This window comes from Citrus clementina, unplaced genomic scaffold (assembly GCF_000493195.1).
Source record: "Citrus clementina cultivar Clemenules unplaced genomic scaffold, Citrus_clementina_v1.0 scaffold_3, whole genome shotgun sequence".
In the NCBI taxonomy this organism is placed as follows: domain Eukaryota; kingdom Viridiplantae; phylum Streptophyta; class Magnoliopsida; order Sapindales; family Rutaceae; genus Citrus; species Citrus x clementina.
The window spans coordinates 20,623,836-20,636,443 of NW_006262339.1; the positions used below are offsets into that span (position 1 = coordinate 20,623,836).

A 12,608-nucleotide genomic window follows, 5' to 3' on the forward strand; every position below is an offset into this window, starting at 1 on the left:
AGGGGAAAAATAATTAGGCACAGAAGAAGAGGGAGAACTAAAAGATGTTCACAACTCTATTTACCAATTAGAGTGAGAGAATATGAAAATAGGGTTGGAATATGTTTAATTGAATTGAAATTCCTAGAAATTTTCAATGATTGGAGTTTTGGCCGGTCAGATTTCGGTGTTGGCATAGGAAAGACTTTCTACCAAAGAGGCAAAGATTATACTTACCCCAAAAAGAGTTCATACTGGCTTGAAAAGGAGTAAGGTTCCGTTTGATATAATTTTTTAGATAAAATATATTTAAATAGTGTTTTTACTATTAGAAATTTTATAAGTGGAGTTTTTACTATAAAATTTTAATTGTTAATTTTTAATGAGAGGTTTTACTAAAAAAATATAAAATTATTTTAATAGATAAGTTTTTAAAGGTATGGCATAAAAAGAATGAAACAAGAATAAAAAATAAATCATAGGTATTTTAAACAATTGAACTTTATTAAAAAAAAAAAAACTCTCCAACCTACACTCATGGAATCTCAAAATTTGAGATTTTACTATTAAAGATAAAAGAGTTTATTTAAGCCCCAAATATTGTACTCAGAAAACAATCAAATAACAGTAAAAATTTTTAAAAAAAAAACTTATTCCGTGTATCATAAATCATAATGTACTTTATTTATTAATTTATTTGCTTGTTCGCTTGCTATAAACACTTACCGGAGGCGGATTGTAATAAACTTTGTGCAGTTATTGTAGTAAATAAAATATAAGAAAATAAATAAACTAAAAGGAAGAAGGAGAACTTACCCAACAGGCAAACGAATGAAAGCTCCACTTTTTGGGTTTTGCAACGATAAGCCATATAATGCAAGGAAGCTGACATTCCGATACATCGATATAATTTATTATGTGGTAGTAATTTATAAGTAGCAAATATGTACACACACAGAGAGTCATCCTCTAGTGTGCTCGTCCTCATTTATTTTCATACAGATATACTTTTAAGCTGTGTGGTTTAATAAATTCAGTTTTTAATATTATTAAACCGTGCGACTTTATAATTTATTGAAAATTAACTCTATTAAGTTACACGGCTTAATAATATATCTGCATTTTAAAAAAATGAAAGTATCTATATCTGAGAATTATATATATAAGACTTTGAAAATAGAATTAATTTATCACTTTCAAAGTATTATGTTGATGAAACCCTATCAGACCTCCAAAAAATGGTGGTAACATTGCAATAAATCCTATTGTAGCTATTGCTAGGGCTTATCCATAAAAATAAGAATGTCTACCATTATAAAAGTTAAAAATATATTGTCAATTTCTTCTTTATTGAAATCAATATATATCATTTATCCCTTATTATTTTTATAATAATCAATTATCCCTGGCATCAATAAAATAACAAAAATCAAGGGGAAATCATTCATTCGATGCATGACATGAAAGAGAAATTTTAATACATTTGGCATAGGAAATATGAAACCTAGAAGAAAGTAAAAAAAGGCTTTTAATTAAATAACCCAAAACTTAAAAGTTTTTTCATCCTCTTTTCTTCTTCTCACTTTTTTTTTTTTTTTTTTTTTTGATTACATGAGACTATTGCTCAGATTACAACTCATATTACATGAGAATATAACTGATATGTACAAATCAGACTATAACTGGGACCAACATACATCAAATCTAATGGAGCACTGCCCAAATTTTAACCCTCTCAAATATTCGAGGGATGTCTACTCCTCGCACTGGGGCAAGGAAGTAGACTGCCTTCACTCAATTTTATTTGAGGAAGGAAACACCCCCACATGCATTGTGGGGGTTCGAACTGCTGCTCTCCAAGTTGGAGAGCAGCAGCTCTCACCACTCGGCCAAAGGCCGAGTGGCTTCTTCTTCTCACTTATTTTTGGCTAGTTAGAAAAAAAGAAGAAGATAATATTATGTAGTAAATATGATTTTTAATATTAATTTTGACAAATTAATAAATATATAACTGATTTTTCATCATACAAGTGTAAAATCAAATCAACTTAACTTTCAAGATACAAAAACTATTGTTACTAAACACTTTCATGTTGTAATATTTAAATTACAGCTGCTCAATCTCAGTTTTAAAATGCCATAATACAGATACTGCTATTGATATTCGATATGGGATGGCTTGTTATGCAGCTATGGTACGAAACCATGCAAGACTGGTTATGGAGGCAAGGTCAATATTGGTGTATACTTTGATGAGCGGAAGCTTTATAATTTGGTTTGTAGTTCACTGGGAAGATTGGTTTGTCTCTACTAATTGTTGAGTCGAATTCATTATGGGTCATTCAACGTGTATTGGGCCATCAAAGTACTCATACTGAGTTGTTTTGGGTTATTGCAGGTCTAAAACTTCTTGTTTACTAAGCACGATTTCAAGATTTGTCATGTTTCAAGGAAATGTAACCAACTTCTTTTTTTGGGTGAAAGAATTTTTGCAACATTTAACTTGTTATCTTTGAACAGTCTTTTCTCGAAATAATGAGGATTTTATTTTTATTTTTTAAAATTTACTTTGATAAAGTACTATTATCGTTTATATATAAATATTATATCATAAAGTTTACTGTATAGTATTATATTTTTTAAATAAGGAAAAGGGTAAAAGCTCGTTTAGTCCCTATATTTTAAAGTTAGTGTCCGTTTAATCCCTATATTTTTAAAAATACCTCAAACCATCCCTATCATTAAATTATTGACACTCTTGCCATTATATTTTGTTCCTTTTAACTTATTTTTATAATATTACCCTATTATAATAATTTTTTTAGACATTATTAAAAAGAAAAAAATAAATTATCAGCTTAACACCAAAAAATAAAATAAAATAAAAAATATATTAATTTTTGTGGAACACTCGCTTGAGTTAAAAAAAATTGATAATGTAATTTTTTACAATATTAATTTTTTAGACATACGTGAGCTTCCACAAAAATTAATATATACCTTTTTTGTTTTTATTTTATTTTGGAGGATAATTTGATAATCTAATTTTTTATTAATATCCAAAAAAGAAACATTATTGTAAGAGTGTAATATTGTAAAAGCAAGTTAAAAGGAATAAAAAATATTGGCATGAGTGTCAATATTTTGCAACAGGGACGTTTCGAGGTATTTTTTAAAATACATGGACTAAATAGACACTAATATTAAAATATAGGGACTAAATAGACATTAATACTAAAATATAGGGACTAAATGGACTTTTACCCTAAGGAAAATATCACATATTTGACCAAATATTTTCGGGAAAAATTGTTGTTCATAGGCCATAATAAACTCACATACATCACTTTTATGAGTTTTCTCAAGTAAAATTATGATTTTTGTTGGGGAACTTAGCATAAGATTTCTAGATATCCAACCAAAAAGACTCGCTTCTTAGGTGGAGTGACCTACTACTTTATAAACCCAAGCATCTCCCCTTTACTAGCTAATGTGGGACACAACTCAACAATTCCCCCCGGACGAAACCACCGCCGGACTCTGATCCTTTCGTCCGACACACCTAAGTTGTTCCACCACCACATTCCGGCTACTAAGGTCTAGCTCTGATACTTGTTGGAGGGACTTAGCATAAGATTTCTAGGTATCCAACCCAAAAGACTAGATTCTTAGGTGGAGTGACATACCACCTTATAAACCCAAGCATCTCCCCTTTACTAACCAATGTGGGACACAACTCAACAATTTTAGAAGTACTTTAAACGGGGTTCGTTGGGCAGACGGTGGCATAAACTATATTGTTCTCAAAGGCATTACTGATTTAATCCATTTAAGGATTGTAAATGGTGCTCGGGTCTGGATCGTCCGGATTTTACAAAATCTATCAACAGCCATTTGATTTACTTGACTCACATGCTTTGCGCGTGAGTCACTTTAGTTCTTCAGTACGGCGTCCTCGCACTGTCTTTTAGAGCATCCCTCGTGCCTCGTACTTACTCTGGTAGACGACATTAACTGTTCATCATACGAGTCTCCTTTCAAAAAACCGACATGCCGTATTCAAATGGATGACAGGCACTGTGTATCCCTTTCTTATAACCGACAATGTCATCTCAAGTGGATTATAGATTCTTTCATTTTTGACCCTAATACTATATGTTGCTCTTTTTAGGCAAAACAGAGCATTATGTAATTTAAACTACTAAAAATTTGTATAGAAGATTTCTGTGTAGGCTTGGCAAAACCCCGGGTCCGGTCCGGGTTTGGTGCAACCCAGGACCGGACCGGATGCCAAAAATTAAAACCCGGACCCGGACAAAACCCAATTTTTGTATGTCCGGTCCGGGCTTGAGCCCGGCGTTTCCCGGGTCCGGGTTTTGTCTTCCGGGCTTCTAAGCCCGCAAACAAATATTTCAAAAAAAAAATTCTTTCATTTTTATTAAGATGTAACAGATTAAAAATAAATTGAAAATAAACAATGGCTCCCTTTTAATCAGTAGAGTCATACAACTATCTTAAATTGAAAATAAATTTGATTAAGATGTAACAAATTGGTAGAAGTTATCCAATAATGGTCAAAGCGGCAGATGGTAAGTGGCATGCACCAAGCAACTTAATTAATTAAACAATAAGCTTAGTCCTCCGTTAATGTGTGTACATGTACATCTGCACTCTGACTCTGCAGTCGGCACAACAACTTGTTATTGACTCGAAAACAACTTTATAATTCACTTGATAAGCTAATGCGGCTGCAGCCAAAATAAATATCACCAAACAAGTGAAACAACAATACAACACGCATGCACATTTCTTGTGTATCATAATACAAGATAAATCTCAAACTTAAGTCAAAGAAAAATTAGAGAAATAGTTAAATACAAACTTATAACATACTAACAATACCAATTTTGCACAAATAATAAATAAAAATTCATCTAACTTCTAACCTAAACTCATTCAATCTATATATAAAAAAAAATTAAATCCAATAACCCAATAAATCTAAATAACATCCAACATATATCATAAGTTCATAATAATGACACCAATTATCAATACAACACATGAAAATCCTAAAATGTTCAACAACTCAAAAAATAGTTCATAAAAGAGTGATATGTCCGGGTTTTAAATTCTAAAACCCGGATCCGCTTTTTCTGTATATGCGGTCCGGGTTTTGCCCGGACCGGATTGGCCGGGTCCGGGCCGGATCCGGTCCGGGCGGGTTTTGTTGACACCCCTATTTCTGTGTCTCTGAACTTGGAAAAATGTAAAAAAGGAAAGAGACAAGTGCTTGTTGCGAATCCAAACTAGTCGCTCCACCTCCACTTGCAGGTCTATGATAATATAAGTAGCTAATTGCTTTATTAATAGTCCTTCACATTGGAAGTCCCCCAAAAAAAAAAAATCTGAATAAAGGGCGCCCTTAATTTTATAAATGATCATACATATTCTTTTTGACAATTATAAAGTACTTTTAGGTTACAACAACACAAAAATTAACTTTCAATAAATTTCTATAACAGATATAAATATAATCTGTATATAAAATATCATAAATTTTACAAATTATTTAATATTAAACAACATTATTTGTGATGTTGTTAATACGTTAGATTTGTTTAATATTAATAAAATTGGTTTCATAACAAATAATATAAAATAAATGTGTTTAACATTCAAAATAATTTATAAAATCGATATTACATATTTTACTTATATTATTTTTTATATTAAAATTTTTATGTTACGTCAATATTAGTATAAGTTTAAAATTAATTTTTGGATTAACAGATTTAAGTTTCAATAAAATCTATTGAGACATATTGATAATATCTTAATATTAAAATAATTTGCATGACATATATATTTTGTTTTATTAATTATATTTATTTTAATATTTTATTTCTATTAATGTGCTATTTTTAGTTACTGTTTTTATTTTAGTATTGTATTTTTATTTATCATAAAAATTTTAGCTATAATTCAAGGATATATTTGTTAAAAAAAGGGGTCTGAATAGTCATTTATGAATCCAATAAAATTTATGTGACTATTTAAGTAAAATTTAAAATTATGGGTGGCTTTTTTCCTAATTTTTTTACATTAAAATTAAGACCAAAGACAAGGTTTTTAGTTTTAACCAGAATCTGTTTCAGAAAAGTACTACCATTGAACACTTTGTTGCATGTATGATACAAATTAGTCTTTAGCAAATTTTCACCAATTGTTCTAATTTTCACCCAGTAGTTGTTTTTACCGACCCATTAGCCATTACCGAGTACTCTAGATACTCCCCACGTGCTATGTTTCTCATTCTCAAATCTCAATCGTTGGATATAAATATCCAACGGGCACTTAACTCAAGGACAAATAAGGGGGCTCGTTACCCTAATGCCTCGTAGTCGTGGCCAATTTATATACACATATTATATTTCATAAACAATTTCTTGGAAGATGCTCGAAAGGCAGTTTCCTAGGCTTTTTGAATAAACTAAAGAAGCCCATTATTATCTTCGACGATAGTGACTGCCATTTGAAGAATTAATTACGACAAGTGGAAGTTTATATCGAATAATTGATTATGCAAGTCAGTCAACACTAAGACTTGCTTTAATCTGGAATACAATCATACAACAGGGCTGAGGATGAGGAGCTAGAAAGTTGCGTGATTTGATTAACTACTTTACCTTGAGCATATGCTTCATTGGAGAACCAACAGGCTGTAAGTTTTATCTTGTACATTTCTCTTCTACTTTCCGAGTTAATTTACATATCCTGTATGTTTAAAAATTGAAGCAAAGCTTGAATGTTAATTTTGTATAAACTCTTTGGCTTTAATTAAGATTTGCTTAGATAGAGGTCGGGGCGCACACTCTCTTATATATCAGCATCTGAAAAAAATTTCTAATTACATTTCGGGATTTATTAGGTATAATGTTTTCTTACGGGGGGAAAAAAATTAAGTAAGAAGCTGCGGATCAGTTTTTTACTTTTTAAGAAGAGGATCACTAATAAATTTAATTTCGAAACCAGAAGCATTCTCATGTTAACTTTTTATACTAGTAAATATCTTATTTATTGCAATTAAGATCTATGCACAAAGTATTTATTAAAAAAATATATATATGCCAAGTTCTTTTTGTTTATATATAATGTCAATGATTAGTAGTAACCTTAATGTTCTTCTGAATTCTTTCTAAATGATATGAGGTTCTGGCACACTATTTTATTTAATTATATAATATCAATTTATTTATTTTTCTTTAGCTATTAATAATTTATTATTTACTTTTATTGATAATTTTTTTAAAATTTTTATTAAGAAAGTTAAGTAATAAATTTAATGGAAGTAATGGTAGAAAATATTAAAATTAATAAATAAAAAATATTTTATTTATTGTGATGCAACTTATGCAATATAATATGACGTACGAAACACATCCTAAATTAATTATACAACTTTGAGTCTTTGACACTTGATATATACATTTTCGTTTTTTTGGTGCCCATAGTTTTGGATGAATTTTGTCGTTTGCATTGTATTCTTCCCAAGATGTCAGTGTCAAATTTTTCATTCAGTTTCAGGAACAAAGATAATGGCTTCCACAAGTATCCAAAATGCCTTTCATGGGAAATATGATGCATTTTTAAGCTTTAGAGGAGAAGACACCCGTAAAAGTTTCACAGATCATCTGTACGCTGCTTTGAAAAATAAAGGAATTTATGTATTTAAGGATGACAAAGAGCTTGAGAAAGGAGGATCAATTTCACCAAATCTCCTTGAAGCAATTGAAGAATCGAGAATTTCGATTATTGTTCTCTCCAAAAACTATGCTTCTTCCACTTGGTGCTTGGATGAACTTGTTAAGATTGTTGAATGCAAAAAAAGAGACAATGAAATTTTCCCAATATTCTATGATGTGGAACCAACCGCGGTGAGAAAACAGACAACAAGTTTTGGAGAAGCTTTTGCTAAACATGAAGAAGCTTTTAAGGATAATATAGAAAAGTTGCAAAAGTGGAGAGACGCATTAAAAGTGGTGGCCAATAAAACTGGCTGGGAATTGAAGGATAGGTACTCATTCTTGTTCTCTATTATTATTATTATTATTATTTTGCATGCCTAGCGACTACAAAACAGATTTTAGTTTTCATGATTCAACATTGTTTCAATTAAGCAGCTTCTATTTAATACGTATATATATCATATGATATGTCGTTATAAAAACAGTAGTACTATAAATGAATTAATATTTCTGCAAATGAAGAGACATGGACGTTGATACGTTAAATTATTGTATTCTGAACCTTTGAAGACTATATATTGATTTGATGCTTTATGCTCTATTAATCATATTTTTTAAAAAATACATAAATAAAACTTTATTCTTAGATTGACTCTTGAGCTAGATTGCTAAATACTAATAATAACATCAATCGCAACACCAATGATATTCAATACCATTACATATTTAGCTAATCTAATTAATTTCATATGTGTAATAAATGATCTTATCAAAAATTGATCTAAATTCTCTTTCAATCTAATTTGTCGGGCTATAGAAAGAAATAATGTATCAATAATGATTGGGAAAAAAAAAACTGCAGAAGATATTAAATAAATTTCGCACCCTCAATTTTTATTTGGTTGGGTTTGAATTTTCTTATTCCAATCGTCTCTGACTTGTGTGATAATAACATATTACTTTGGTTATATGACTTCAATTTGATGAAATGAATATTGCATAGTTTGGATTTTATGCATAATATGGAACTGACTAGTTACTACGTTCACACCAACTTTAATTTAACCACAACAATCTTTTCTTGTTATTTCAATCTGCAGCAATGAGTCAGAATTTATTGATGAAATTGTCAATGTGATATCAAATAAAATTCGAACGAAACCAGAGATTCTCAAAGAGCTAGTAGGAATAGATTCACGCTTGGAGAAACTGAGGTTTCTTATAGGTACAGAGTCTAGTGATGTTCGTATGATGGGGATATGGGGCATGGGAGGTATAGGAAAGACAACTCTTGCAAGAGTTGTCTATGACTTGATCTCTCACGAGTTTGATGGGAGTACTTTTCTTGCCAATGTTAGAGAAAAATCCGAAAAAGAAGGCAGTGTAGTCTCTTTACAAAAGCAATTACTTTCTGATTTACTAAAGCTTGCCGATATTAGCATATGGAATGTAGACGATGGTATTAACATAATAGGAAGTAGGCTACGACAGAAAAAGGTTCTTCTTGTAATCGATGATGTGGCTGATGTTGAACAACTACAAAATTTAGCTCGAAAGCGTGATTGGTTCGGTCCAGGCAGCAGGATCGTAATAACAACGAGAGATAAACAATTGTTGGTGGCACATGAAGTGGATGAAGAGCATATTTATAACCTTGAGGTACTAAGTAACGATGAAGCTCTTCAACTCTTTAGTATGAAAGCTTTTAAAACCCGTCAACCAATGGGAGAATATGTGGAGCTGTCTAAACGTGTTCTAAAGTATGCTGGTGGTCTTCCATTGGCTCTAACAGTTTTGGGTTCCTTTCTGAATGGTAGATCTGTGGATCTATGGAGAAGTACGCTGAAAAGACTAAAAAGAGAGCCTCCAAATAAGATTATAAATATACTTCAAATAAGTTTTGATGGACTACAAGATTTAGAGAAGAAAATATTTCTTGATGTTGCATGTTTCTTTAAATTGTGGGATAGAGATCATGTGGCAAAAATTCTAGAGGGATGTGGCTTTTCCCCAGTCATTGGAATAGAAGTTCTTATTGAAAAATCCCTATTAACTGTTGATGATGACAACAGACTGTGGATGCATGATTTGTTACAAGAATTGGGACATCAAATCGTTCAAAGACAATCCCCCGAAGAACCTGGGAAACGCAGCAGAATATGGAGAGAAGAAGAAGTGCGCCATGTGTTGACAGAAAACACAGTAAGTGATTGTTATTACACCTTACTATGTCTCTGACGAACTTTTAGCATCTTGACATTATTGTTTTATTCACTTATCACTTGCTTATAATTTTCAGGGAAATGAAGTAGTGGAAGGAATAATAATCGACGCCTACTTTCCTGAAAATGAGGTGTGTTTAAGTGCAGGTGCTAAAGCATTTTCGCAGATGGCCAACCTAAGATTGCTCAAAATCGATAATCTGCAACTTCCTGAAGGCCTTGAATACCTCTCTAACAAGTTGCGGTTACTTGATTGGCATCGATATCCTTTGAAATCTTTGCCATCAAATTTCCAATTGGATAAAACTGTTGAATTTAATGTGTTACAGTCGTATTGAAGAATTATGGAAGGGAATCAAAGTAAGATCAATATTTTTGTTACTATTTTATATTTTTTTCAATAGATAATTATTGATGACAATTTTATTACTACAGTTGTAAATGAATTAAGAAGTACCTTTTTAATCCTTTTTGTTTTCGACAGTATTTAAACATGTTGAAAGTCATGAGACTCAGCCATTCACAGAACCTGATCAAGACACCAGATTTTTCAGGGGTCCCAAATTTAGAGGAGTTAATTCTTGAAGGATGTACAAGGTTGCATGAAATTCACCCGTCTTTGCTGCTTCACAGTAAGCTTGTTATATTGAACCTGAAAGATTGTAAAAGTCTTACAACTCTTCCAGGCAAGATTTCTATGAAGTCACTTAAAACACTTGTTCTTTCTGGTTGCTCGAAACTAATGAAGAAGTTTCCAGAGTTTGCTGGAAGTATGAATGATCTATCAGAACTCTTTTTAGACAGAACAACTATTGAAGAGTTGCCATTATCAATTGAACATCTCACTAGACTTGTTTTGTTGAATTTGACAGATTGCAAAAATCTCAAGAGTCTTCCAATTACTTTAAGAAGACTACAATGCCTAAGAAATCTTAAGCTCTCTGGTTGCTCGAAGCTTAAGAAGTTTCCAGAGATTTTAGGAAGTATGAAAGATCTGACGGAGCTCTTTTTAGATGGAACTTCCATTACAGAAGTTCCATCTTCTATAGAATTTTTTACCAGACTTCAATTATTGAATTTGAATGATTGCAACAATCTAGTGAGACTTCCCAGCTGTATAAATGGTTTGAGATCTCTTAAAACTCTGAATCTCTCCGGCTGCTCCAAACTTCAAAATGTTCCAGAGACGCTTGGGCAAATAGAAAGTTTGGAAGAACTTGATATAAGTGGAACAGCTATAAGACGTCCTGCGTCCTCCATTTTTGTTATGAAGAATCTTAAAACACTATCTTTTTCTGGGTGCAATGGACCACCGTCATCTGCATCATGGCATTTGCACTTTCCCTTCAATTTGACCGGAAAGAGTTCATATCCTGTAGCTTTGATGTTGCCTTCTCTGTCAGGTTTGTGCTCTTTAAGCAAATTGGATCTCAGTGACTGTGGTCTAGGGGAAGGAGCAATCCCAAATGATATTGGCAACTTATGCTCATTAAAAGAGTTGTATATGAGCAAAAATAATTTTGTTACGCTGCCAGCAAGCATCAACAGTCTTTTTAATCTTGAAAAACTAGAGTTGGAAGATTGCAAAAGGCTTCAATCTATGCCACAACTTCCTCCTAACCTAATGGAAGTTCGAGTAAATGGTTGTGCTTCGCAGGTGACATTATTAGGTGCATTAAAACTATGCAAGTCCGAATACACATCAATTAATTGTATAGACAGCTTGAAATTGGTCGGGAACGACGGTTTGGCATTTTCAATGCTAAGCGAGTACCTTGAGGTCAGTCTCTTACTCTGTATCTCCCAGCTATTCAAAATTATTCTTGAAAAATTAAGCAATGGTACGGACTTGTTCATTTTTTTACTTTTTGGTTGCAGGCAGTGTCAAATCCATTAAAAGACCTCAGCATTGTTGTTCCAGGAAGTGAAATTCCAAAGTGGTTCATGTATCAGAATGAGGGTTCTTTAATAACAGTCACAAGACATTCATATTTGTATAATATGAATAAGGTTGCGGGATATGCGATTTGCTGTGTTTTTCACGTCCCTAAACATTCTCCTGGTATCAGAAGATATCATTTGTATCCAACACATAACTTGAACTGCTATATGGATGCATCTTGTAGCAGTTTTTTTATTCATTTTAGAGAGAAATTCGGTCAGGCTGGGTCGGACCATCTTTGGCTACTTTATTTGTCTCGTGAAAAATGCTATAGTAGTGATTGGCTATTTGAATCTAATCTTATTAAGTTGTCATTTAAATCCCCGTCAGGTCCTGGATTGAAGGTGAAGAGGTGTGGTTTTCATCCAGTCTACATGCACGAGGTTGAGGAGTTCGACCAAACAACAAACCAATGGACTCGCTATACTTCTTATAATCTGAATGAATTCTATCACGATTTTGTTGGGGCAGAATTAGCCGCAACATCAAAGCGAAGCCTTACTGAATATGTTGGAGCACCTGAAGCCAGTGGAAGTGGCTGCTGTGATGATGTTGAGGAACCACTTCCTAAAAGATTTAGACTACTCGAATGACGATAAAGCCTACTTGTTATTTATTCTCTGAATTTATGTGAAGGTATGCATATCAATTTCAATTTATTTCCTTTGCATATGGCATTTCATTTGCTTTCTTTCTATTTTATTTATGGTATTTCAT

At 32.1% G+C, this 12,608-nt stretch overlaps 2 protein-coding genes across 2 annotated transcripts; both read left to right on the plus strand.

The window, feature by feature from the left end:
• Window positions 1–7,577: 7,577 nt before the first annotated feature.
• Window positions 7,578–11,676, plus strand: LOC18049635 (TMV resistance protein N). Its single transcript, XM_024187097.1, has 5 exons — window positions 7,578–8,056; window positions 8,828–9,929; window positions 10,027–10,269; window positions 10,434–11,606; window positions 11,668–11,676. Exons 1-5 carry the CDS (start codon window positions 7,578–7,580, stop codon window positions 11,674–11,676), a joined length of 3,006 nt encoding a protein of 1,001 aa, XP_024042865.1.
• A 10-nt stretch (window positions 11,677–11,686) lies between these two features.
• LOC18049636 lies at window positions 11,687–12,488 on the plus strand. The gene is made up of 2 exons (XM_024188968.1): window positions 11,687–11,729; window positions 11,828–12,488. The coding sequence occupies exons 1-2, from the start codon at window positions 11,709–11,711 to the stop codon at window positions 12,482–12,484; spliced, it is 678 nt and encodes a 225-aa protein (XP_024044736.1). The 5' UTR covers window positions 11,687–11,708; the 3' UTR covers window positions 12,485–12,488.
• The last annotated feature ends 120 nt before the right edge of the window (window positions 12,489–12,608 follow it).